The 27,092-nt window shown below is 68.3% G+C and overlaps 1 protein-coding gene across 1 annotated transcript in view; it reads right to left on the reverse strand.

Annotated features, from left to right (window-relative positions):
- The window catches only part of PLCH2 (phospholipase C eta 2), a 50,463-nt gene extending 23,930 nt beyond the window's left edge, over window positions 1–26,533 (reverse strand). Inside the window, exon 1 of the mRNA XM_067018999.1 lies at window positions 26,431–26,533. Within this exon, the coding sequence (XP_066875100.1) occupies window positions 26,431–26,461 (31 nt within the window). The 5' untranslated portion in view covers window positions 26,462–26,533. The remainder of the gene's footprint in view (window positions 1–26,430) is intronic.
- Window positions 26,534–27,092: the final 559 nt, after the last annotated feature.

The following is a 27,092-nucleotide window of genomic DNA, read 5'->3' on the forward strand; positions in this document are numbered from 1 at the left end:
AGGTCCCAGATGGGACCCTGCCCACCCCCCAGCTCTGCCCTGCTTCAGCGGCACCCCCTCCACCACCAGGACCTGCCCCAAAGGCTACGACACACGAGAGGACACGCGGATGCGTGGCCGGGCCCGCTCTCAGGAGCTGCTATGCAACGAGGTCCCGGGCCAGGCTCAGGGTGGGCCCGGGTGGGCGGCATGCAGGCGGCCCCCCACGATGCCTGGCCGGGCTCACCGGCCCGGCTGCAGACACTACTGAGAGCCTGCATCCCCTTCCCGTGGCATCTTCAGGAAAGCTGCCCTCCTCACACGCGCCACAAGGGTGGCACCACACATCCACCCGGAGGCCACGGAGGAGGCTCCACAAGGCCGAGGCCCCACACAGGTCTGCAAAGGTGCAGAGCCCACACCTTTCCCCAGAGGGCCCCACTGCCTCTCCCCTCCCCTCCGCTACCCTCCTCCTCCTCCCCTCCCCTCCCCCCTCCTCCCCTCCCCCCCTCCTCCCCTCCCCTCCCCCTCCTCCTCCCCTCCCCTCCCCTCCCCTCTCCTCCCTTCTCCTCCTCCTCCTCCATCTATTCAGCCTCCTGTCTGCAGCTTGCATGTCTCCCAGGTACCAGGGGAGGACATGGCTGGCCAGGATGGAGAGGCAGCAGGCTCCAGAAGTCCCAGGGACAGGTCTGTCCTGGCCCCCCTCCAGCCCTTCACAACTGCCTACACAAAGCCCAGGACCCAGGAAGTACCATCTGGCGAAGCACCAAGTAATTAACCCACAGGGTCCCCCCGATGAGGAACCCTCAGGGGGTGTCGTGGAGGCCCGTGGGCAGTGTCAGCCTGAGGGAACAGGCAGTGAGGACTTCTCAGAGGAAGCCAACCTCTGACCTTGAACTGCAGCCGTGCACAGGGAGGCTGGGCTCCAGGGGAGACATCGGGAGGTAAAGACGCGGCGTGGCTGCCCGGACACAGGTAGCAGGTGGGCGGGGGGGGGAGGGGATGGGGACAGGGACGGCCCCCAGAGGCCTAGAACCGGGTTCTGGAAGGTGGTACCTGGATCAGCCCCATCCGCCAGCTGGAACAGAGAGCCGGAGGGGTGGGCAGACCTGAATGGGGCCCTCCGTGGGCCGGCCCCGCTAAGGCAGACACCCTCCCCTCCAGAGTCTCACCGCAGCGACGGGCACTCTGCTGGCCTCTAAGGGCCGACACGTCTGGCACCAGCCTGCGGGCCTCGCCACGCCTGGGCTGAAAGTGCTGCTGCCCCCCAAAATAACAGGGACCTCCTCAGAGAGTGTCCAGCCGCACAGCCACCAGGACCGTGGCCCCGGCCCCTCCTTACCCCTGACTCCCCCCCCCTTCCTTCCCCACGGCCCGCCTGGGGTTCAGCCTCCAGGCCCTGAGTGGTGGGGGGGGTGGTCAGAGAGGCACCCCGGGGGATGCTGCCGGAGCCCCGTGATCCCCAGAGGGGGACCCGAGGGGTCAGGAGGCTACAGGTTTGCATGGAGGTGGGGCGGGAGCCCCCAGGCCTTTCACAACCCCAGGAGCAGCGCCCCCCACTCCTGAGCCCAGTGACCCTGGGGCTGGGCGGGGCTCTGGCCAGGGAGGAGCAGGCCGGTCCCCGGCCCAGATGACCACACAGGGCTGCTCCCTTACCTAGTGGGCCAAGCTGCCGCCGCGGGGACACAGCCACGCTCCCGCCGACCCAGAGGAGGGCCTCCGCCAGGCAGGCCACCGTTCCCTTGGTCCGGCTGGGGGTAACTGGCCAGGGGACAGACATGCCCTGATGGTGGCCAGGGGTGGGCTCACGGAGGCCAGCGAGGGCCAGCCCCCAGCCCCACCTCAGCGGCAGGTCAGGCGGTGGCAGGCAGCCCGGGGCTCCCCGGGGCCCCCCTCTCTCCTCGGCTTCTTCCTCCCCCGCACTGCCCACCGAGGTCCCTGCAGGGCCGCTCCCAGGCGCCTCTGGCATTGGCCTCTCACCTGCTGTCCCCGACGGCCCCCGAGCCAGCCTACCCACCACCAGGACCACAGAGGGGTCCCAGGAGAAGCAACGCCCCAGGGCCTTAGGTGGGGAAGCTGCAGGGCCTCTGCCCGCCCCCCCCCCCGCCCCACCCAATCCCCTGCACTAATCCAAGCCTGGATCCAGCCCAGCTGGCCAGAGGATTTAGGCCAAGGGAACTCCCGGCCGGGGACCGGGAGGGGACCAGGCAGGTGGCAGTGCCGACCGAGGCCCCAGGCCACCAGCCCCCATGCCCCGGCTGAGTAACGGCAGGCAGGAGAGCAGGTGGTCTCCCTGGGGACCTGAAGACCACAGCGGTAAGGCCTGGGGTGATGGTCCTCGTGGGACCACCCACTGGGGTGCACCCTCAGGCCCTACCAGGGGGTCTCCCTACCCCCCTCCGCAGGCTGGAGGCTCTGCTCCATCCCAGCCTGTGCCCCAGGGGAAGGCCCTGCTCTCACCCCCCATCTCTCATACTCCAGGGGGACTCCGGGTGGGTTCCTGAAGTCCCAGTGGGCCTGGAGGTGGGACGGAAGCAGCAGTATCCTGCCCCCCAGCACCCAGCGCCCCGTGGGCGGGAGCCCGAGAGCCAAGGTGGGCGGGACTGCCTGGCCAGGCCTGTGTGGCCCACGGGGGACCCGGGGCCTCCTGGGCCCCTTCCTGCCGCTACTCCCAGCACTGGCTGGAGGACGCAGGTCCCCAAGCCCGGGTGCAGCCCCCCGTGCCTCCGCCACCCAGCTCCAGGCCCCGGGCGTGAAGCCGCAGTCCCCAGGGACCAGCCCCCAAGACTGACCTTCCCAGTGGAGGGGGCACAGTCCTCACAGCATTCTGCCCTCAGAGGCTGGGCTGGCCCGGGCCAGCTGCCCTGCTCATGACCGACCCGTCCGGGGGCAGGAGGGCCGGGCCCAGGGAAGACCTTCCTGCTGCCTGCTGACCGGACACAAGGCCCAGTCAAGGCCCCCCAGCTAAGGCCCAGACGAGGGGCAACCGGGGGAGGCGGGGCGGGCGGCATCCCCTCCTCCTGGAGGCCAGGGGCTGCCGGGCATCGGGCGCTGCCAGGGAAGGCCAGCCTGGCAGACAAGGGGACACAGGCCGGGGGCAGAAACCCACCCCAGTCGCGGCAGCGGGGAGGACTGGGTCTCGCCCCGAAGACCTCACGTTCCTCCTGCCGCTGGGCCCACGAGCCCCTAGCCGACCCTGTGCCCCCTGCCCAGGCACCGCAGGGACAGCATGAATCCGTGTCCCAGGCCGCCTGTGGCAGTGCTGGGCCAGCACCCCCCAGTCCTCACTGCTCCTGGGCTGTGCCGGGGCCTTCAGCCTTCCCTCCGCAGCCAGAGGGGCGGGGCCCGGGCCAGAGGGTGCCAGAGGGCGCCAGAGGCCGGGCAGCCTGGCACACTCCCTGGCTCCGGCATCAGGGAGGGTGTAGGTGGTGCAGAGGCTCTGAGGAGACAGGACGGGGCACCTGGGCTGTGACCACAAGAACCAGCGTCCCGTCATCGACTCAGAATCAAATGCCCGAACCCAGTTAGGAGCCTTGCCCAGGAGGCGCTGGCTCCGTCCCTGCAGGAGGTGGCCCTGCCCGGAGCTGGAAAGGGGACTCCGTCCTGGGCGTCCTCAGGAAGACACAGGCTGCCGGAGCCCCTGTGATGGGCGGCGGGGAAGGGGAACCGGAAAGCCCCGGGTGCATCGGGACCAGAGCAAGGCCAGGGGTGGCCCCGGCCGAGGCCCAGTGGCCCCCACTCTCTCGGTGCCCTGGGCCCCGTGTGATGCCCCCCCTCCTTCCTGCTCACCCTTCCTGTGGTCACTGCCCTCATCCCCTCCGTGGCCCCGGGCCCCACACTCCCGCCCCAAAGCCTGCGTCTCCTCGAAGCCAGCTCACACCTGGTCCCCCCGCTCTTCCCTCCCCAGGGCTGGATCCAGTCTGGAGGTGCCCTCGCCTCCCCCGCCAAAGCGCCCCCACCCCAAGCTCTCCCCCAAGGTCACGCCCTTGGGCTCTCAGCCACTGGCCGATCAAGGGTCTCCCGCTGCCACCCCGGGGGGCTTGGGTGCCCCCATCTTCCTGGGCAGGGGTTCTGGGAGGGGGCCCGGCCCCTGCATCCCAGACTCCCTGAGTCTCCACGGCTGCCCCAGGCCATAATCCTCCACTGACCAGGCAGATGAGGTCCGGCTAATCTGCCTCAGGCAGGGCCGCTGCCCAGGGGAGCCCCCGCTCCTCCTCCGACGCTCCAGGAGTCAGGTGGGCGCAGAACCACAGCTGCCGTGCAAGACGGGGACGCCCCAGGGCTGCAGGACACTGGCGGGAGCGCCCCTCGCAGGGGAGGCTGCGTCACTCGTGGGGTGCCGCCCAGCACGCTGGGTGCAAAGGCCATGCCCCCAGTCACTGCCAAGGCGGAGGTGAACCCCCTACAGGCCCCAAGCCCACAGGGCTCAGCCCCCCAAACCAGGAGGTGTGGGACCCCTGCCTCGCGCCCCCAGCAGCCCCCCAAAGGTGCCAGGCCAGCAACAACAGCTGGGACCCCCACTCCCGCAGTCACACCCGGCGCCCAGGTCCCAAGGCCGGAGAAACAGCCCCCCAGGGGGGCTGCCTGAGAGCAGACTCGGGCGACCCTGGAGGGAGCAGGGCCCAGCGCCACCTCTGTCCGCATAACGGGGGCCACAGATGGGGCCCTGGGGCGCCCGTCACACCTGGGTCCCTCTGCACACGCTGCCCCAGCGGGTGTGGAAACCCCGGTCGAGGGCTGCCCAGGTGGGTGACTTCCTCTCCCCACGGCGCGCAGAGCCACGGAAACATCCTGTCCTGGGGAGGGCACCCGCTGCCCCACCCGGAGGCCCACGCGCACCGGCCTTTCCCGCACAGGACGCCCGGCCGGCCCACGGGAGCCCGTGAGCTGGAAGCAAAGTCCCAGGAAGAAACAGACATTTCCGATTGCTCATCCTCAACCTCAGCCCCCCTCCCACCGACAGCTCTCAGAGAACGTGGAGCCGGCCCGGGCACGGCACAGGAGGGGGCCCCGCGTGCCCCGCACCCTGCCCCTGGAGAGGGGGGCTTCCCGGTGGGGGCCGGACCCCACTTCCCGGTCCGGACCACTGGCTGTTCAGGAGACAGGTGGCGGGAGAGCCGAAACCTCGGCCCCACGGGGCTCATCAGCTGTGCAGCTGGAGGCCGGACCCGAGGTTCCAGCTATCTGCTCCATCCTCAGCTGCACGTTTGAGACCGCTCCCTCCCTGGGAGGGGGGCCCAGCACGCCGTCCCAGGAGATAAGGGCCACGCCGCACGTGCCCACCCTCGAGGCTGGCCGAGCCCTTGGCCCAGAGGACAGGGCACGGAGGTGGGCTCACGGCGGGTCCTGCTGCCACCCGCCTCCCAGGCCCGGGCTGCTCCCTCGTGGCTGGAGACACTGGCTACGTCGGGGCTACCTGGACCTTGGGGCCCTGGGGCCACACGGCAGCAGCCATTCCTGCACCGTCTTCAAGCAGGCGTCCTGCACCCAGCGTTTCTGAACGAGGCCGGGCCGGCCCAAGACCGCTGATTCCACAGGGTTCTCTGCAGGCCAGACTGGCAGGAATGTGCTGGGCCAGGCCCTCCCCAGGGACCACCCACCCATGGGAACCCTGCCCTGCGCTGGGGGCTGCGGTCAGGGAGTGGGTGCACCGGGGGTGGCCTGAGCACCCGGCCAAGCTGGGAACGTCTGCACCACCGGCCCCTTCTATACCCTCCACGCTGTCCTCCATTCATAGAGGGCAACTCATCTCGGGAGGCGGGAGGGGACAGGCGTTCCTGGAGCAGCCACGCGGCCCAGGCGCACTCTTCCCAAGGCCACCCTATGAAGGCAACCGCATGCTGTCCCTCTCCTCCATGAGAGGCTCAGAGAGGGTCGGTGCCTTGCTTGAGGTCACACAGCCCATGAGAGGCACCGGCGGGGACCCATCCTCAGTCCGCCTGGCGGTAATGCCTCTGCCTGCTACACGTGCTTTCCGGGGCTCCCCAGGCCCTCCCCCGCGTCCATGCCAATCAGAGGGCAGGACAAATCGGGTCCAGAAGCACCAGGACCCAGACAAGTCACCAGAAGGCAGCTCCTACTGTCCTTGGAATCCCAGCCCTTAATCGGGAAATCCTTTTGCTGTCCGGCCCGAGTCACGTCACTGCTGCTGCAGCCGTGGCGCTGGCCCCGCCTTCCCTCCCTGCCACTCTCACCCCTGGTCCGGAGCAAGTGCTGCACTGGGGACACACAGAGACGCTCTCCGGAGAAGCTCGGCCCCACCATGTCCCTGCAGGACGGGCCCCGACACCACGCGCCCGGCCCCTCCACACGCAAGCTCCTCGGTGCCGGGCAGCTCCGGGCAGCCTCAGAGGGCCTCTGCCAGCCCTGCTGATCTGTGCCGACGGCCCGGAGCAGTGTCCTGGCCCCCAGATCAAGACGGCGTGGCAGATGCGAGCAGGAACTTGGCCACACGGGTGCCAGGGTTCATCAAACAAGGGCAGGCCCCTCGGGTAGAGGCTGCCACTGCCCTGTCCGTGGCGCTGACGGAGGCTCGGGGCTGCCTCCACGGCCCTGGATGGGGACGGCGTGAGCGGGCTTGGCCCCTGGGGCCCACAGGTCAGGACGCCCCGATCGGACCCCCAACAAGGCTGAAGTCCGTGGGGGGCAGGGTGGCGGTCAGGGGGCTGTGTCGGCTCGCGCAGGGCGCCTATTGCTGTCCGTCGGGATGGTCGCCGCCCTTCAGAGTGGCACGGTCACGGGCAGGGATATGACGTGGGGGCCGGGGGCCGGGGGTGGGGAGACGTGTGCGGGCGTTGGTGCGAACGGGGTCATCGGAGAGGTCCCTGGTCGGGGGCGTCAGGCGCTGCCCCCGTAGGGTCGGTGGGTCACCGATGGGCAGCTCAACACCCGGTCCTGGGCCCCCCACAGGGCCGACCACAGCCTTCTTCCTTGAGCCCCTCCTGTGCCCCTTACCTTGGTCCCGGCTGAGCCCGCCAGGGTCCCCGGGCACCGCCCTGGCCCGCAGACTCCACCCCGGCTGCCACCGGCGCAGCCTGAGGGGTGCCCGGGCAGCGTGCTGGCCCCGTGGGCCCCCGTGTCCAAGCTGGGCGCCCCTCGCGTGCCCACGCCCGATCAACGCGCTGCCCGCGCCCGGCTGCTCCCGCGGGATCCCCGCCTGCCTTAACCCTTCGCTGTCACTGCCGCTGACGGGCTGGGAAGCACAGAGGGTGGAATGGGGCACGCGGGGCACGTGTCGGGCTGGGAGTGGGGGGCGGGGGTGCGGACAGGGGCAGGCGCTTGGTGCGGGGGGTGCTGTGCGCTCCTCCAGCAGGGGCTCTCTGCCCACCACCCACGGCTGTTCCTGGCCTCCCTCCCATCCTCCGGCTTGGCCCCCCTACCGGAGCGGATAGACACTTGCATCCCCCCAGGAGCCAAATGTCCCCCAGCTGGCATCCCCCCACGTCACTGCACAGAGCCTCCTCCCAGGCCCATGGGCTGGATCCAGGACAAGTCACCCACCCCACAGCGGGCCCCCACGAAGGCTCGGCGCTCCGGAGGTGGCTAGGGTGACATTTCACTGGCCATCCTGCTGGGGGGTGTACAGCATGACAACAGTGGGGGTTCCAGGGCCCCTGGTGACAGCCCAGCCCCCCGGGCATCCAGATCCCTCCTGTGCTCCCTCCCTGCCTCCCACGCACCCCCAGCGAGGGTCCTGCACAGGCCGGGGGGCTGGGAGGTGGTGGGCTGCTGGGGGTACCGGAGGACAGCCCCCCATGCCCGCCTCTGCGCGCCGCCTGGAGGGGTCCTGCTGGGAGCGAAGCCAGGGGCAGAGGCTCAGGAGGGCAAGTGCCGAACAGCCCCCACCTGGTCCCGGTCCCCAGCAAAGCCTGCCTCCCCCCCCCCCCAACCGGCCCGTGCTCTGGTTTGACCTGCTGCATCCAGCGTCTGAGGGAAATTACATTTCCCACATCAACAAAAGAGATTTCTGTCCCTCGGGGGCTGTTTGGAAAGCTGCCGCCTCTGCCCGAAGCCCCGTCTGTCAGGGCTGACCCACAGCCCAGGGGGTGGCCTGGGGAGGTTTACAGGGAATGGGGAGCCTCGTCTGGGGACGGGCAGGCAAGCTTCAGGGCTCTCTGAGTCGCCGCCTTCCAAGGGGCGACTGCCTCTTGCCAGGCAAGGCACCCAGGTGCCGATGGGAGCACGCCAGCTGTCACCATCACCACTGGATCCCACCCAGGGAAGGCTCAGGGCCCACTGCCCAGCTCCCTTAGAGGGGCAGCCGTCCCCCCTTGGCTGTCCCTCCTGGAGACCTGGCCCTTGGGCCAGACTGGCCACCGCCTGGGCTCTGGGGACCTGCCCTCGTGACCTGACACTGTGACCCTCCCGTGTCCACGCTGGTCACGTGTTTGCTCAGCACAGCCAGGGTCCGCAGGGCTGGCAGAGACCACGGGAGGGAGGGGCAGCGCCCTCCCTCGGGCACCAAGTCTGACTGAAGTTCCCGCTGGTGGCAGCAGGAGGGGCTCCTACAGCTGAAGCCAAGGACAGGGGTCCAGTCAGTCCAAGCAGCGGCGCCAAGTGCAAATGTGCAAGAGCCGAGCAGAGGCCAGCGAGCGAAGCAGGGAGGGGCGGTCCAGCAGCGCACACCTGGGTTTGGTGAGTCCGGCCCCCTCTGGGAAAGGCCCAGCAGCCCCAAACCCTCAGGAGAGGAGAAACCGAGGCAGGGAGAGAGGGCACCAAGGGACAGGAGATGAGAGGCAGAGCCAAAGCCAGGCCCGAGAGAGCGAGAACGTGCGGGAGGGCGTGCGGACCACAGGGTCCCCGGGGGTGGGGGCTGTGGCCGGCCCGGCCTCGACTCCCTGGAGCGGACCAAAGGCCCCTGAGCCCCACCCTGCGAAGAAGTCGGAGGAAACTCAGGTTCAGGTTCTAATGAGTAATCCATCCGTGTCGCCAGCCCCGCGCACCGCTCGCAGCCCAGCGAGATGATTTCCGTTACCTGGGCCCGCGCCCGCCCGCTGCACACGTTAATATGCCTAAGACTCTGATCTCCTCAATCGCCTTTCTGGGCGTTTAAGCAAACTCCCGCCTTTGAGAGCCTTTGGCCTGGCTAGCAGTGTGTGGGAGGAAGGGCCTGCCGGCCCCCGGGAGTTCAACTTCCTTCTTGTTTGAGGAAGGGGACCGGAATACACAGGTGGCGGGGAGCGGGCGCGGGGCCCCTGCCCGAGCCCCTCTCGCTGGGGTGGGCGCCGTGTGCCCTTGAGCCCCACTCCTGTCCCCGGCCGGGCGCACTGCCCTCCTGCAGCCTCAGCTGCCTCCCTCCCAGCACCCTGCCCCTGGGGGCGGCACCCCTGCTTCGGGATCAGGCCCGGCTGCATAAACCTGCCTGACTGCGGGGCACAGGGCCTTGCTCAGGCCTGGGGTTACATCCAGGGCCGGCGCTTCCCCAGCCCTGGTGACAGAGCCCAGGCCTGGACACCCAGGGCAGGGGCAGGGGGTGCGGCCTCACAGGTCAAAACAGCGGAGGAGGACTGAGCCTAGAACAGTTGCTCCTCTAGCCCCTCTCTGGGATGGGGTCCCTGCGTTCCAGGTCTAAAGTGCCGTGTCCGGACAGGGGCCCGTCTGAGGCTGGACCTGGCCGTGAGCCCCAGCTGGGTCCACCCAAGCACCGCCGGGAGGAGACTGTGCCCTAAGACGCAGAGGCCAGCCTGGACCTTGGGACCCAGAGCCCTGGGTTCCCGGCCAGGCCCGCAAGTGGGCAAACCTCACACGTCCCCTCAGTTTTCTTTCCTGAACAATGGGGACACTGCACACGTGCTCCCGGGGCCAGGCTCTGCAAAGGGGGGCAGCCACTCCCCGTCCGCTCCCGACCACCGGGGCCGCGTGGGGACCCTGCCGAGCCCTCCCCTCCTCCCGGCCCTGGGCTGCCCCACCCAGACCTGGCCCTGATGCTCCCCACGTGTGCCCAAGAGGCAGGGGCAGCCCAGGGTCTCAGGGGTCAGAACCTGGGTCCCCGACTTCCATGGCCCGCCAGTGCCCTGCCACAGCCCGAAACCCACTTTCCACCTAGAGCTTCACGATTTACTTGAAGGGTGTAACGCAGCCCCTCTCTTGTGGCCCTGCAGGAAAAACTCCTACACCTCTGATCTCCAAAAAAAACCATCAGCCAGCCCCTGTCCCAGGGCGAGGCTGGAGACGTGGGCCGTGACCAGGCCGGGGCCTCTCCTGCCTTGCGGGGCCGCAAGGGCCTGTGTGTGTGCACGTGCCCAGGGGCTCGCAAGGGCACCTCCGTGCACAGCCTGGGTCAGCCTCCACATGACACGTGGAATTCACCGCCCTCTGCCCTCAGCGTCGTGTCTGTAACCGAGGAAGGTCCAGCAGTTCTGAGGGGGTGGCCAGCCTGGAGCCCCACCTGAGGCCACGAAAGAAGGTCTGGAGGGCAGTGTGGAGCCGTGGGCAGCTGGCGGGGTACCAGCCGGGGCAGGCCATCTTGCGCCAAAGGTCCAAGGGCAAAAATGCCCACTTTGCGGGGGGGGGGGGCGCTGTGCAAAGAGCGCGGCCCTGACCCGTGCCTGGGTGGCGGGGGCCGCTGAGCCTGACGGCCCCCGGGAGCAAGAGGCCGTGAGCGATCAGCTTCCCACCAGCGGAGTACAAGCGGACGCACGCCCTCAGAAACCTCCACGGGGCCCCTCGGATTTCGGCTTCCGACTTCCGTCCTACATACATCTCCAAGGAAACACTTCCCCACGACCCGCTCAAGAAACTGATTTGAGGCTGCGGCCCAGTTTCAGGCAGGGCTCTGCCGAGGACCCACCAGCAGCGGGAAACCCGTGCACAGCGGAGGGGCCCCGGCCGTTCCCTGATTCTGCTTCTCCAAGGCTGCTTCTTCAGAATGTCCCAGTGAGAAGGGGCCCCAGAGGCCACCGGGTCCAACCTCTCCGCTTTGCCGAAAGGAAAACTGAACAGAGGGGTCTTGCCCGGGGGTTCACGGCCAGGCAGAGGCCGAGCCGAGACCAGGAACCTGGCCCTGACCCCAGGCAGCTCCCCTTCCAGTTGGGTCACCCCAAAGGTCACACTGGCCCCCCCCGCCGCCTCAAGTGTGGGCACCGCGGCCCACACCCAGCCAGCGCACGGCGCATCTTGGCCACACCTCTCCCAAGAGTCGAGCACTTGTTTAAAGATGGAAAGGCAGCCACTTGGGTGTCGGCACGGTGCTGACGGCCCCGCTGCTGGGAGAGACACGGCCCGGCAGCCACGCAGGGGAAGTTTCATTAATTATTCAACACTGCAGCCAATTCAGTGTCGCTTTCTTGGTTGGTTTAAGAGCTCTGTAAATGGTAAGGCTCCCGTTAAGGGACTGAGCCGCTCGGGAGGCCCTCGTGGGTGGCCGGACCCGCCCCACCACCCGAGACACACACTCGACGCTCCAGTACGGGCTGAGCAACACCCGGCCTCGGGAGGCAGCTGGGGAGGGAGAAGCGTGACCCTGTCTCCTGGTCCCCCAGGCCTGGTGGAGCCAGCAGACACTTGGAAGGGACCAGCTTCGCCACACTCCCAGGCAGAAGAACGAAACAAAGTGGAAACGACAGCCCGGAGTGGTTGGATTCGGGGGGCACCAGGGGCGGTGGAGTCCCACCGGCCGGGGAGGTCCTCATCCGCAGAGCGTCCTCCAGGGCTGCTGGGGCAGGAGGGGAGCCGAGGCCCTCACCTGGCCAGAGGCCTGGGGCCGCAGACGAACCGTGCGCGGACGCGAGAAGGATGGGGCGGTCCAGGGCGACGACGGGCTGGCAGGGAGAGGAGGCCCCGGACGGCGGGAGGGAGAAGAGCTTCCAGAAGGCTCTGCCTGAATGGCCGAGGCCACACCCTCGTGCCCAGGCCCCCAGCTGCCCAGGGGCCCAGTGCGCACTCGGACAGTGGTACCTGCAGCCACAGCACATCCACGCGCCTCCCTCTGCGCCCCCTCAGGATAACCTCAAGCCCCGATCAGCCGGGGGCCCGGCCGGGTCACTGGGTCAGCGCCCAGCCCCAGGATGCCGCGGCCCAGTCACTGGACAGGGCCCGTGGGAGGCGGCGCTGCCCTCGCCTCCCAGCCCCCCTGCACAAGCCTGACCTAGATTCCGCGCCCACATGCGTGCCGGGCAGAGCCACGGCCAGCCTGGCACCAAGACAGGGGCCGGATGCGGGGCCAAACGCGGCCACACAGTCGCTGGCCCGGTCCACCCGGGGCAACCCCCAACACCCCCAGCAGGGTCTGCGCGGAGCTGCCCGCCACTTGCCCCGTGGCAGGCCAGGCCAGGCCCCCAGCACCTGGGCGTCCCCTTCAGCCTCGCCAGCCTGTGCTGCACCAGCTTGGCGCCCGTGTGCCACCCAGGCATGGGGACAGGAAGCCACTTGGCCACTTGCATCGATTAAAAATACAAACATCCTTGAAATTAGAAGCAGGTGCACTCAAAGCCCTGCTTTTGGCTACCAGGCTCGCAGGCCTTGCACGCGTTCCCGGGCCAGAGGGGGCGCAGGCGGCATGCACCCGCCATCCCAGGCCAGGTTTGGCCACCTGTGTGGCCCTGGGCCATCTTCCCTTGCCCCTCCCCCTCCCACCTGTTCCACTGCCCGTCCCCCAACCGACAGCCAGCGGTTATTAGGCACCTGCTGTGTGCCAGGCTTCGCACTTGGGGCCAGGAAGCAATGGGCAAAGCAGAAGCAGCCTCCGCCGCCAGGCAGAGCAGGGGTGGGGGCGGGGCAGGGGCGGTGGTGTTGGCTGGGCCGCGCCCACCACAGCGAGCAGGGCTCTCGGCCCAGGACCCAGCTCAGGGCACAAAGGGGCCGAGGGGAGGTGGTGTGAACACAGATCCGGGAGATGGGGTTGTGAACATACAGCTGAGGGGTTATGAACACAGAGCTCGGGGAGGTGTGAATGCACAGCTGGGGGGGCTGTGAACACACAGCTCAGGGCGGTGGGGGGTTGTGAAAGCACAGCTGGGGGGTGTGAACACAGAGCCGGGGGAGGTGGGGGTGTATGAACACACAGCTCAGGGAGGGGGAGTTGTGAACACAGAGCTGGGGGAGTGTGAACACAGAGCTCGAGGAGGTGTGTGAACACACAGCTCAGGGGGGTGGGGTGTGAATGCACAGCTGGAGGTGTGAACACAGAGTCTGGGGAGGTGGGGGTGTGAACGCACAGCTGGGGGGGGTGAACACAGAGCTGGGGGTGTGTGAACACAGAGCCCAAGGAGGTGGGGGGGTGTGAATGCACAGCTCAGGGGTTGAGGTGTGAATGCACAGCTGGGGGGTGTGAACACAGAGCTCGGGGAGGTGTGAATGCACAGCTGGGGGGGCTGTGAACACAGAGCCGGGGGAGGTGGGGGGGTATGAACACACAGCTCAGGGAGGGGGAGTTGTGAACACAGAGCTGGGGGGGTGTGAACACAGAGCCCAGGGAGGTAGGGGGTGTGAACGCACAGCTGGGGGTGTGTGAACACAGAGCTCGAGGAGGTGGTGAGGTGTGACACAGAGCCTGGGGAGGTGGGGGGTGTGTGAATGCACAGCTTGGGGGTGTGAACACAGAGCCCGGGGAGGTGGGGGGGGGTGAACACAGAGCTGGGGGGGTGTGAACACAGAGCCGGGGGGGTGTGAACACAGAGCCCGGGGAGGTGGGGGGGTGTGAACACAGAGCTCGGGGAAGTGGGTGGGTGTGAATGCACAGCTAGGGGGTGTGAACACAGAGCTGGGGGGGTGTGAACACAGAGCCGGGGGAGGTGGGGGGGTATGAACACACAGCTCAGGGAGGGGGAGTTGTGAACACAGAGCTGGGGGGATGTGAACACAGAGCCCAGGGAGGTGGAGGGTGTGAACACAGAGCTGGGGTGGTGTGAACACAGAGCCCAGGGAGGTGGGGGTGTGAACGCACAGCTGGGGGGGGTGAACACAGAGCTGGGGGTGTGTGAACACACAGCTCAGGGAGGTGGGAGGTTGTGAAAGCACAGCTGGGGGGTGTGAACACAGAGCCGTGGGAGGTGGGGGGGTGTGAATGCACAGCTCAGGGGGGTGGGGTGTGAATGCACAGCTGGGGGTGTGTGAACACAGAGCTCGGGGAGGTGGGGGTGTGTGAATGCATAGCTGGGGGGCTGTGAACACAGAGCCAGGGGAGGTGGGGGGTGTGTGAACGCACAGCTGGGGGAGGGGAGAGTGTGAATACACAACTCGGCGGGGGGTGCTGAATACAGAGCTCGGGGCCAGGGCACCTGGAAACCGTTTTCCCTCAAGACAAGACAGAGACCCCAAGATCCTACTCGACCAGGGGGCCCACCCACCAGACAGCCGTGGGTTCAGTGCCTGGTGGGATGTGGAGGGGTCCCTCCGGCGGCCCCAGGCAGAGGGCACGAGCGGTCAGTCTGGGCACCCGTGTCCATGAGCCTCCTGCTCCGCGTCCCCGAGGCCCCAGCCCCGGCCCGCCACCTTTCCTTCACTCTCAGGCGCCCGAAGATGACAGACCTTGGGTGGTGACGGGGCACGTCCCCTGCCCCATGGTGACTGCCACACGGGTCCCCTCGACACGCACTTTCACCCGCAGCCTGGGGGGAGCCAAGCCCTGGAGGACACAGCACTGGGAGCCCGGGCACCATGCCCTTGGCCACCTGCCCTCCCCTGTACACTCTGCACCCCCAGCTCCCCCAGCGGATGAGTGGACCCAGCAGCCATCAAGTGCTACACATGCAAATGTTTATTTTCTCTTCAGGGCAAGAAAAGAAGCAAGAGGGTCGGCCTATGGGGCAGGTGAGTCACTGGGGTGTCCAGCAAAGGGCGGGGAGCAGCGCCCAGCACCCTGTGGGCAGGACGGAAACGGCCCCGCCACACCCACCCCTGCAGGCGCCGGTGCCCCTTGACATGGGGTGAGCGCTGGTCAGCCTCTGGGCAGTCACTTCGAGGAAAGCTGGCCCCTCCAGGGAGTCCTCACTGACCACCTGCAGTTCCTCGGTGCCCCTCAGGAGCGGAAGACCATCCTGCAGGCTCACCCCCCCACCCATCTCAGCAGACCTCAGTTCCCCCGGGAGCCTCATTCATTCGGGCGACACGGAGAGAAGCCGTTGGCAGCTGGAAATGGAAGCAGAGGGGACAGGAACGCTGTATCACAGCCCACGGGGCTGCGGAGGTGCGCAGGCCTCCCAAACCCCTGGTCCCTCACAGCCCCCACCCCACCGCCGGACGTGCCCCCAACCCCGGAGTGGGCAGGCAGGCAGGAGCCCCAGCAAATCGGGGGCAGGCCGGCCCAGAGCAGGTCCCCAGGGCCAGACCGCATTCCCGTCCCCGATGGATGGAGCCACCAGCCAGTCAGTCCAGGCTTTCTTCCAAGCGTGGCCGTCCCCATGCAGCCCACCATGAGAGAGCCATGAATGCCCCAACCCCAGGCCACCCTGGGTAAGGACTCGCCAGTGTAACGACCATCAGGGCAGGACCGAAAGCCACTGCAGCCACACATGGGTGCCTGAGGACAGGAGAGGCCAGCCCGGGGGGTTTGGGGGACGGCTCCCCACTCCTTAGGAAAGGACGGCGGCCCAGGACCCAGGCTAGCCAGGTGACCCAAAGCAGAGGCCCAGGGAAGGTGTCGTACACCCCCGTGGTGTCCCAAGAGTGGGAGCAAACCCCGAGTTCCCTTCCCTTCTGGGAGCCTGCGTGGCTCTGGGACCGGCTCTCGGCCCACCCAGCACAGCCCTGCCCCGGCCCCGGAATGGGTGGGAGGGGTCCTACCCCAGCCAAGGGCTGGTCCTCTGGGGACAGGGGAGTGTACAAGCGCAAGGCACTCCTCCCACCAAGACCCCTGGAGAAGCCAAGGTCAGAGGAAGGCCCGGCTCCCGAGTCCCAGGAGGGGAGGCACCTGAGGTGGCGGCAGCGTCCAGCCTGGGTCCCCTACGTGGGCCAGTGCCCTGTCCTGCCATCTTCCCTCCCGCCCTCTGGGGCCAGGGGACGGTCACGAATAGTCCGGGCTGCACAGGAGGCTGCTGGGGAGCTGCCTGGGGGTTTCCGTGAGGCCGAGCGGCTCCAGCGACCTTATGTGTCTCCAGGAGCAGGGCCCAATGGTGACGGCTGAGTCACCGCCGGGGCTTTTTAAGGCACAGCTGAGTGCAGGGGGCAATTTAGGTCTCTTTTAGGAGACGTGAGAGCACGTGGCAGAGGACGCGAGGTCAGGGCTGAGCACACAGCCACGTGCCCCCCACGGGACTCCCCCCAGATCCTGCAGGCACGGGGGCCGCAGCTGCAGCTGGCGCCTCAGCAGGACCGGAGCGGGCGTCCCGGAGGCAGGGTGCACGACGCGCTTGCCGACCCGGCAGGGCCAGGTGGGCCTCTTGCTGCACGACTGGGGGTGTCGTGTCCCAGAGACGGACTGTGGCCCTTTGAAGGTCTTCCTAGGAGGGACGGCCTGGCAGCCCCCATCCCGCTCCTGTCCTCCTGTCCCGGGCAGCTGGCGGAGAAGACCAAAGGCCAGCAGGGCTCTGGAGCTGTGGCCTGACGTGCCATCTGGTCCTGGCAGCTTGGTGACCCCAACTGCAGCTACAGACCCAGGGGGTGGGGGCTGCTGGGCTCCCTGTGCCCCACGTCTTCACGTGGCTGTGCTGACTCTCCCTGGGCCTTTGTCGGTCCCTGTCCATCTGCCTGACTGTCTGCTGTCCTGAGAAAAGCCCCCCAGGATCAGACACTGCCCAGAGCCTGTCCTGCCTGGCCCCTCGGCCGTCCAGCTCAAGCCGGCAGGTCTCTGCAGAGCAGCCCCTGCAAGCGGGGCCGGGGAAGGACTCCCCAGGCAAGGCCATCAGAAGCCATGGGCGGGAGGAAGGGGGCAGCCCCCGGGAGATGGCCACCTTGCCACTCTGACAGCCCCCAAGGGCCCCACCTCACTCTGGGCCCCGCTTCCCAAGGTGCACCCAGTACCCGCCAACTCAGCCTGCAATGATGCTGTCTCCTTACAGACACAGAATATAACTCCAAGCCCAAAATAACCCCACGATGAGCCACGTGCCGAGCTCCCACCGGAGAATGTGGCTGAGTTGAGCACAGCTGCAGAGTTGCTTTAAAAATACTCTAAACATGCACACGCACACCCAAACACACACACAAACCCGCTTCGAGGATGCCTGCCCCGCCCACGGCAGGTAGGCGGTGAGGGTGAGGGCATAGGGGGGAGGGGGACCCTGCCCTCCCCACCCCAGCGGCTGACAGAAGGCCCCAGGCAGTGGTGCAGGCGGAGGCGCAGACGGGCCACCCCGAAAGTGCTCTCCCACCCCTGACTGCGGCAAAGTCCTCCAAAGGCTGACCCCCAGCCTCCCCAACCCTGCCCCCAAGACCTCCTGGGACGTGCTCCCCCAGCATGGGGGGCAGTGCTGGACGAGCTCTCCTCTTCCAGAAGGTGGGGCTACCCAGGCCTCCACCCACCCCCACCCGCCCCGGTCCCCTCTTGGGCCCTCCGCCCCTCTCTGGTGTCCTGTGCTCCCCCCACCAACCAGACGTGCAGCCAATGCCTGCCACACCCGAGGGCGGCATAGGTGGGCCTGTCGGGTGGCCGTCCTCCGGCTCCGCTGAACGGGTGGGGGGCCTCTTGCGGGCCAGGTGCACATCAGTCCAGGGCAGGTGCAGGAGGCGCTTACTGGGTCTCTGGCAGTTCCAGGTGCCCACTGGCCAGACCCAGAGCCGCTGGCACCCGGTTCCAGGTGCCCACTGGCCCGTCCTGGGACAGGCCGGCTCCCTGCATCCCACGCCACCAGGGGCTGTACCTGAGACATCAGGTCCAGCGGCTCTTCTTCAGCCACTGAGAATCCAGCAGGGCCCAGACGCTGCAGAGGCCAATTGGACCCCATGAATGGCTGGAGAAGCCCACCGGAGCCCAAATCCTCCCCTCCCCAAACTCGGGGCTTTTTCCAAGAGGGGAGCTCCAAGGGCCCTACTGAGCCCCACACCCCAGGATCCCGACCCCAGGATCCCCAGGAAGGCTGGGGCCGGCCATCAGGCCACACCCTGCCAGTAAAGGGGCCCAGCCCATACAGGGCACCGCTGGTCCAGCCCCTAAAGAATGAGAGGGCCAGGACTTGGACACGCAGAGCCTGCACAGAATAACCCCTCATCGCAGCCACCCCCGGGGACAGCAACACAGGCCACACCAGGCTGGACAGGTGAGGGCGACGAGGACAGGCCACGGTGACATCCATTTGCTCAGTCCCTCGGGACGCAGCTCCACCCAGAGGGGCACAGGCTGGCTTTGTTCTGGGGAAGCAGACCCCCTGCCCACCCCTCCACCCCCAAGGCCACCAAGGCAAACGGAGCTCCGCTGGAGCCCCGGCCCTCGCCGCCCGCTGGTTGGGAAATTCCACTTTGCCAATCCCGCTGCAGCCTGAGAAGTGGGCCACGGCCTGGCCTGGAAAGCGGTTGCTCGGAAACGCTCCACGGTCACGGGATCTGCGTCTGCGGCAGGTGGCCTGCAGGGAGCTGCGCGCAGCAGAGGTGCCCTGGCCCGCAGCCCCGTCCCCGGGGTGCGCCCACCCGCCTGGGCCTGGGGAGGGGCTCCCCAACGGTCCCCTCCCTGCGCCCCTGGGGGAGCAGGCCCGGGCAGCCCCAGAAGTCCTGCCCACCCAGGGATGGGGCCTCCCCTCACTACCCCTCCCCACTTGAGAAATGCAGGAAGGGCTTTCTCAGCGGCCCCCGCCCCATTGTGGGCCACAGCCCTGGGGACACCGGGAGCTGCAGCAGCCCACGCCAGCTCGGGGGCGCCACATCCGGGGGGGGGGTGCCCGCTGCGGGGGTTGGCGAGAGTGGGGCGACGGCATCCCTGGGGGCAGCATGCACGGGCACGAGGACCCCGGAAGGACGGCAGGACCTGGACCCCTGGGCACGGCTCTCCTCAGAGGGGAGGACGGAGCTTGGGGAGTGGACAGAAGGGCGGTGCAGGGGGGGGAGGGTCCTGTCCGTGCCAGGAGGAGCGGCCCTGAGCCCCCCACCGCAGCCAGCATGCCCGGGCCCCACGACCCCTTCCACGAAGCGAAGCGGAACCAGCGCCCCTTGAGCGCCTGCTGTGTGCACAGACAGCCCTAGCTAACCGGACGCCGAGGGTCTCGCCTGCTCCTTGCCTGCCGCCGCAGGACCCCGGCAGGTCACCCCACCCAGCCTCCATGTAAATGGGGCGACGGCAGGACCAAGGCTTCCGGGCCTGGGAGTAACACGCACAAGGGGGTCTCCCAAGACCCAGACCGATGGGCGAGGCCCCCAGGAAGGGAGGCCTGTTCCCGCTTCTGGCTGGGGAGGCCTGGCCAAGCCTCCCCCACCGGGAATTATCTAGGCACCTCTCCAGGCCCACCTGCTGCTCTCCTGGGCAGCGAGGGGAGAGCGGGGGCAGTGCCACGGTCCGCCTTGGCCAGCCCTGTCCCCGGGGCTCACTGTAGGTCGGCGCTGCTGCCTCTGGGCTGAGATTAAATCCGCCCCCCCAGGCTGATCTCCCGGGCACAGGGTGGGCCGCATGGGCAGCTGGGGATCCCGGCCCAGGCACTGCTCCGGGAAGCCCCGGTTTGCTCCCTGAAGGGTCCGGTCCAGCACCCAGGCCCAGCCATCCCCTGGGCTCACCTCTCCTTTTGTAAACCAGGGCGGGCACGGTGCCCGTGAGGAGACAGTGACACAGGCCCCCACCAGTCCCCGGGGGCGCCCCCTCCCGGCAGGGGAGCCATGCTGTACCTGTGCTGCCGGGGGTGGGGTGGGGGGGCCTGCTCAGCCCACCCTCCATAGGCCGCTGGGAACACAGGCCCCACGGCACGGGTTTGGCATTTGTGGAGGGTGACAAAGTCCAGGGGCTCCGAACCTGTGTTCCGTCTGAACGACGCTTGTGCACAGCGTGCCGGATGCCAGAGCCTCCCCATAGCCTGGGCCTGAGTCGTCACCTCCCAGCAGCCCTGGTGCGCGGCGAGGGGGCGGGGCGGGGGGCCCAGAGCCCACGGACGCAGGAGGCGGAGGCCCACCGCCCACCGCATCGCTGCTGCGCCCCGCGATGCCGACCCAGCCCCTCGGGGAGGGGTCCGACCCACGGCCACACGGGCACTCTGCTCCCAAGTGCAGGCGACCCTCTCCGGGCAGCCCCCACACGGGGTGAGGGGCCGTGGCCGTCCATACCACAGACCCGCAGGGCTGCCCACGGCCCTTCTCACGAGGGGTGTCGGGGTAGCAGCCCTGGGGGTGAGCTGTGGCCCGAGGAGCCGGTTCCCGCGGCTGGAGAGAGGCTACCGGGCAGGGGGAGGGGCTTCCGGGGAGGCAGGAGTTCACTGGGCTTCCCAGCGGCCGGCATTGCCCCCGAATCCATCTTCATTAGCCACTTTCTTGGTGGCAGCTCCTGGCCTGTCGCGCAGGTTGCAACCCTTGGCGACGCTCCCCCAAGTGACTGTGTGGGATGAGGCAGCACCGCCGAGCACACGCAGCTCTAGGCTGCAGACCCACAGTTAGTCAGGAGCCGGGGCAGGGCCGCCTCCCGGCCCCCGTCCAGAGATGGCGGGGCCTGGGGGATCGAGAGGCCCCTTGGCCCCTCGGCGCTGTGGAGGCCAAGAGAGGCCTCCCTCCCGGACCACCGGGCCCCGTCCGCTGCCCCCTGCCTGGCACCCTGGGTCCTGCTTCCAGGGGCCGAGCCACAGGAGCCCACGTGCCCTCAGGGCGAGCAAAGAAGCTCCAGGTCTGGTGGAGCGATCACCACCTTCCAGCGTGTCCCTCACCCTGGCTACAGGTTGACGGGCGCAGCCCACCATCGCCAGCACCCCTTGTGACAGGTGGGAACGCTGAGGCTCGGGGAGACCGGCGTCTGGCCCAGGAACCCACAGCCCAGGAAGCGGCAGCCCGGGAGCCTGGGTGGGTGGGACGCGTGGCTCAAGACCAGGCTTGTGAATTTGCCCCTTTGCCGTTTTCTGAAGGCTGCAGGGGGCCTCCTGGAGGCCCCTGTCCTCGCTGCTCAGAGAGGCAACTGGAGGCTCTTGGAAAAGTGGGCCCTTTGGTAACTGGCCCAGAGCAACGCCCTGCGCTGAAAGGCCACCTAGGAAGGAAGCGACGCTCGAGGAAACAGAACGTCTCCGGGAGCAGGAGGGCCCCCACCATCATTCTGCAGGTGGAGAACCAGGCCCTGGTGGGTGGGGCTCCCGGCATCGGCCGCCTGGCAGCTCAGCCACAGGGAGGGGAGGACCACCTCCAACCAGCCTCGGGGTGCCGGCGCTGCTGGGCGGGTGCTGTGGGCTCCCTTGGGGGCCCTGGTGGAGGCTGAGCTCCGCTGAGCTTTGGGTGCAGAGAAGCGGCCTTGCTCACCCACGCCCCAGGGCCCTCGGGGCCGGCAGCCGCTGCTCAGCGCTCGGAAGCCGGGGGGCTGGGCGCTGGCGGTTCTCCAGGGAAGAGCAGCGGGCAGAGCCAAGCTCTGCGGAACGGCGGGGAACAGGCTGAGGGGAGCTCGGGGAACGGGAGAGGGGCGAGGGGCAGCGGTGGTCCCCACAGGCGGGGGCGGAGGGCAGAGCACCACACACAGCCTCTCCTTTACTGCTCTGCAGGCTACTATCCGCCCATTTCACAGGTGAAGACAGTGAGGCTGAACCCGCGCCCAAGGCCACATGGGAGCCGGTGGAAGAACAGGAGCCAAGCCACATCTGCCCCTCCCACCCCCGCATCCCGCCCATCCTGGGAGGGCCAGCCCCGAGCAGAGGGTGCCCCCCCCCCAGGAAGCGCAGAGCCACCTGCAGACCTGGTCTCCACCCACCCCTCACCTGGAATCCTGTTTAAGACGCGTATTTCTACTAAAGGAGCCCCCGCCTCTCTCAAATATGTTTTTTCACGCTCCCAGGTAATGCCTAAAGCCCGCTACATACCATTCTGGGGCCGCTCAGAGCCGTGCTGGGGCCAGGAGGGCCTGGTCAGAGCAGCCAACGATGCGCTGGAGCTGGCGGGCTGCTCCTGGCCCAGAGACGCACTGGAGCCCCCAGACCGCCAGCCACAGAGGTCAGCTTTGGATGAGGGGCCTCTGGGAGACCCTGCCTGCCCTCCCCAGCAGGGGCGCTATGAGCAGCGGGCCTGCGGGATCTGGGAGCAGCCATTCACCGAGAGGGGGTGAGGGCCCTGCCCAGGACCCACCTGGCCGCCACATCCCCCGGGAGGCCAGGACCGCCAGGGCCCCCTTCCCTCCTCCCCCAGGAGCCTCGGCAGCCCCAGGAAGCAGCAGGCAGGGCTCCACCCTAGGCAGCTCTGCTCGTGCTGTCAGGGAATTCCATGCCAGCCCATCCTCAGCCCATGGGGCCCAGAGGGGTGAGATACGGGCCCTGCCTCTGGCTCACAGGTGTTCACAGTGGGTGCAGCGGGCAGACAACACAACCATTGTAGTGAGCTGAATGGTGGCCCCCAAAAGATGCGGCTACATCCCAGAACTTATTTGGAAAAAGGTCTTTGTAGATGTAATCAAGTTAAGGATCTTGAGATGAGGCCATCCTGGATTACTCAAAGGAGCCCTAAATCCAGTGACAAGTGTCCTCACAAGAAGAGGGGCGACAGGACACACGGGGGACCAGCCCATGTGAAGACGGAGACACAGGCTTCAGTCAAGGAAGCCTGGGGCCGCCAGGAGCTGAACGAGGCAGGAAGGACCCTCCCCTGCAGGTTTCAGAGAGAGCGCGGTCCTGCCGACACCTTGACCTCAGACCTCCAGCCTCCAGATGTGAGAGAGTAAATGTCTGTAGTCTTGTAGTTTTAAGTCCTCTAGTTTGTGGTCATTTGTTCCAGAAACCCCAGGACACTCGTGCCGCCCTCTCGAGTTGGCCGCAGGGCACGTGGGTTCAGGAAGCAGAGTGCCTTCCTGATGAGGTGGGTGTCTCTGCTCGGGTCTGGCTGCCCAGGAGGCCACCAGGACGAGGACCACAGAGAGGCCTCAGGCCCAGGAGCCACCCCATGTGGGCAGGGAGCTCCATTAAAGAAGCACTTGGTCATAACTCCCCGGAGGAGGGCAGGGAGGGCCGGGAGGACAGACGCCTCGGTGACAGACCCAAGGTCCCACAGCAGTGAGGGGACCAAGGGAGGCGAGGCGGGGGAACCGGGCTCCTCGCTCAGGTCCGAGGCCCCCTGGACTCTGCCTCCCTGCGGGACAGGGCAGGGACATTTCAGAGACTGCCCCCTGCCCCCACCTCCCTGCCCTCCTGGCTCCTGGGGTCGGGGGTTCGGTCCTAAGTGAAGCCCCAGGGAAAGCCCCCACGCCCCCGGACCCGCCTTTGGTCCCCGGATCCCTGCATCACACCTGTAGCGCCGGCCCGTGTCTCTCCCAGCTCCCCGCACCAACCCGGCCGCTGGGTCCCATCAGCCAGTGGGACGCGCCCCCCTCTGAGTACAGGTGGAAAGTGGGAGCCCCAAAGTGCCGGCCACGCACCCTCTTCCCCAGGGGGCCCGGCAGTGAGCGTGTGCGCACGAGGTCCGGGGTCCGCACATCTCCGAGAGCCCCGCGGGGGAGGAGGCGATGACGTGAACGCTGACCCCACGGGATGCAGGCGAGGTGACCGTTTCGCAGCCTCTTCCCCCACACACGCTCCGGGCTGTGAGTGGACGGCCCGACCCGGGGCCTCCCCAGGGCCAGCTTGTTTGTCATTGAGCCTGAGGCTCCTGGAGCCCCCGGCCCGCCCCGTCTGAAGCGGATCCGTGGGGGTGGAGACCCTGAGATCAACGCTCCAGAGGCTGCTAGGAGCAGAGAGTGGGGAAGAAGAGCCGGGGGGGTGCGCAGAACAGGAGCGGGGTGGGGCCCCCCCAGACCACTCTGCCCCAGAGGGACACACATACAGAGGGCTGCAGGGGCCGGAGGCTGGAGGAGACCCAAGCCAGATCAGCCCCAGGGAGCGAGCGCCACCGGCCCTGGGCCCCTCTCCACAGCCTGGGCTGGGCTGGACGGCCAGGCAGCCTCCTTTGTCCCTTTGTGCCCGGCAGCAGAAGGGAGAAAAGCTCCGCTCTCGGCTGACGGGCGGCTGCGCTGGAGACGTCTCCCAGGAGCCCTTCCTACCCAAGCCGTGGATGCGGGCCTGTTACACAACAGACCCAAGAATAATCCGAGGGGCGGGCAGTGCAGGGGAGAAGGCCGTCCAGCCTCCTAGGACCCCTCAAGCTATGGTGGGCCATGGGGCCAGGCAGGTAGGTCCTGCCTGGGGCCTGGGGCCTGGCTCTGTCCGGAGGTCCCGGGGGCACCTCGGGGCACGCCCACCCCCGGCACCTGGGAGACCAGACCTGACTCCCGCCCCCGGCTGTTGCGAGCGGCAGGCAGAGCCCGGAAGACCCATCTGTGCCCTGTGGCCTTTGGGGTCAAAAGCCCCAGCTAGCCCACAAGGAAGCTGCATTTTCAGTGGCCCCTGATGGCTGTCCCTTCCCAGTGACCCCCCCACCACACAGGGCCTGGGGGCTCCAGTGGACATGGGTGCGGGACAGGGGAGGGGACAGCGGGCCCAGCAGTGACAGCAGTGGAGCAGGTGGCAGGCAACCCGTGGGTCTCCAAACCGGACTCCCTTCCGGGGAGCGGGGACCAGGGCGCCGGGCGGGCACGACGGTTAGCAGCTAATGAAGTCGGCCTATTAGACGCAGGGTGACAGAGTATATACAAATGGGCCCATATCTCTCCATCTACTGCAGACATTAAAAATTAAAATCCAATTACAACTCGTATTGTCAAACCTGGCTGCTGCTCTTACGGCAGCCCGTGTGCCAGGCGGGGTGATTATGTAAGCTGAGCTCTCAGCTACACAGGGTGAGGGCCTCGGGGAACCCCCAAGAGGGTCTGCAGGGGTCTCTCCACCCACAAGTCCCTCGGGCACCTATGGGACCCCGCAGACCTGGCCCAAGCGCCGGCTGAGGGGGTCCCTGGCCGGCCACCCACAGGAGGGGCCACTACCAGCCTGCTGGACATCCTCCCAGGGCCCCCAGCTGCCCCTCAAAAGCAGCATCCGTGGCTGGGTGTCAGGCATGACCCCTGGACACCCCAGCCCAGCCTCGGGTTCACTGCACACCCTGGACGCACCACATCCAAGGCATCAAGGCCACCGGACCCCCCCCCCATTCTGGGAAGCCCCAGGCGCGGCACACACCGCCGGGCCCGACAAAGGGCCAGCCCTCTCCCACCGCGGGCACAGGGCCGCGGCCTCTGGTCAGGCGCAGGCCAGGCGGGGCCGCCGAGCGGTCGGGCCTCTGGAAAGGGGGCCGTGGGGACCCCTCAGACACGGCCAATGGCACATGCTCCGCCTGCCTCCCCACCCTTTCTGGAACCCCCAGACCCTCCCCACAGGGCCACACAGAGGATGTGGCTATGGGTTAAGTACGGAGGAAATATGACAGGGTCGGGGGGCTGCTGGGGGTCTTTAGAGCCAATTTCTCCCATTATCCCGGGGTCCTGCCCCCACCACCCAGGAGAGGAGACGACAAACTCTGACCTGCCAGAACTCCCCTCTGGGGCTGCCACTCTCGGACTGAGCTGTGGGCTCAGAGGACCCCGGCAGATCACAAATGGGGTCCCCGTGACAGAAGCATTGGGGCACCAAGTGCCAGGGGAGCCGAGTGTCACCTCTCAGAGGTCAGGCACAGAGGGACAGAGAGGACACAGACTGGCACATTTTCATGGGTGGGGGGTGGAGAAGGCCAAGGGGGAAAGGCCAGCCTCAGCAGGGCATCCGTGGTCACTCTGTCCACCTCAACAGCCGCCGGGCAGGATGGGGGCTGGGGAGTCTCCTGCCGCCTTGGCATCGTCCCTCTGGCAGTTCCGGAAGTGTCCACGTGCCCTCAAGGACGCCCGCCCCACAGCTCCGCTTGCAGGCACAGAGCCCCAGGAGGGCTTCCTGCTTCCCGGCCCCACCAGCACCTGCAGACAACCTGGGCAGAGCTGCCCCGGAGCCTGCTGGGTCCCGCCTGAAGCGGCAGCGCCCGCGCGCCCGCACGCCTGCCTGCCAGTGCTGGGAGAGGCTGGCCCAAGGCCAGAAGCGGCACCTGCAGCCCAGGGAGATGTGCCAGGCCCCTCTCTGTGCAGCGTTCCCCCAGCCCCGCGCCGCAGACCCAAATGGCAGTGCACCACCTACAACCAGTGAGGGGGCGGGGTGCCCTGGCCTGGGCTCAGCAGGGCTCAGTCTCAGCTCTGGGGCCCCGGGGAGACATCCGTCCTCGACCAGGGCAGGAAAGTTCGCAGGGGCGGCCCCCAGATGCCTCAGCCCGCCCCGGAGGCCTCCGAAAGAACCCGGACCCCTCACCTGCCCCGCGCCATCCGACACCCACACCCCGGCCGGAGCCCTCCAACATGGTGGGGCCCCCCTCCGGGGTCTGGACCTGCGAAGCATTTCGGCCCACCCGGCGGCCGCGGCGGCCGGCACGAGGGGCGCAGCGCGCGCCCCTCCCCGCGCCGGCCGGGCCCGCCGCCCAGGGCAGCGGCGCCCCCGCGCGTCCACCGAGCCCCAGGCGTAGCAACAGGAGCGGCGCGGCACCTACTGTGCTTCCGCGGGGCGGCTCCCGTGTCCATTGTCTCCGCGGCGGCGGCGGGGGCGGCCGGGGTAGGGGCGCCGTCAGCGGCTGGCCCCGGGCTCGGGCTCGGGCCGGGGCTCGGGCTCGGGCGGCATCGCCCCGCCGGCTCGGAAGCCCGCGGCGGGCTGTGCGCGCGGCGGGCTCGGCGCGCTGACACTACGCCCCGTGGAGGCGCCGCGCGCGGAGAGCGCTGTCACTCGTGCCGCCCGCACCACACCCCCTGCCCGCCCCGCGCGGGGAGGGGGCCGGGGGCGCGGGCTCGCGGCCGGCGCAGAGCCGCGGGCGTGGGACGCGGAGCCCAGGCGCACGCTGGGGCCAGCCGGCCCGCCCCGCGCCCGCGGCCAAAGTACTTGCCCCGCAGAGACGGGCCCGCAGCCTCCCCGCACCCGCCACTTCCCCCTCCAATCCCCTCTCGGGTTGGCCCAGGCCGCGGGACCGGGAAGGGGGCGGGGCCGAGAACCGCTTCGCCCTCCAGAGGCTGGGCACTTGCACAGCGGGCGGCTCGGCTCCTTGAGACGGGTGTTTGCCAGGCACCGCCCCCCACGCTCCCAAACCACCGCCACCCTGGTGCTTGAAGCGAGGGGCCTGGACCACCCCTCCCCCAGGATGTAAGGTGGCACGTGCAGAAA

Source organism: Kogia breviceps, chromosome 1 (assembly GCF_026419965.1).
Source record: "Kogia breviceps isolate mKogBre1 chromosome 1, mKogBre1 haplotype 1, whole genome shotgun sequence".
NCBI classification, from domain to species: Eukaryota; Metazoa; Chordata; class Mammalia; order Artiodactyla; family Physeteridae; genus Kogia; species Kogia breviceps.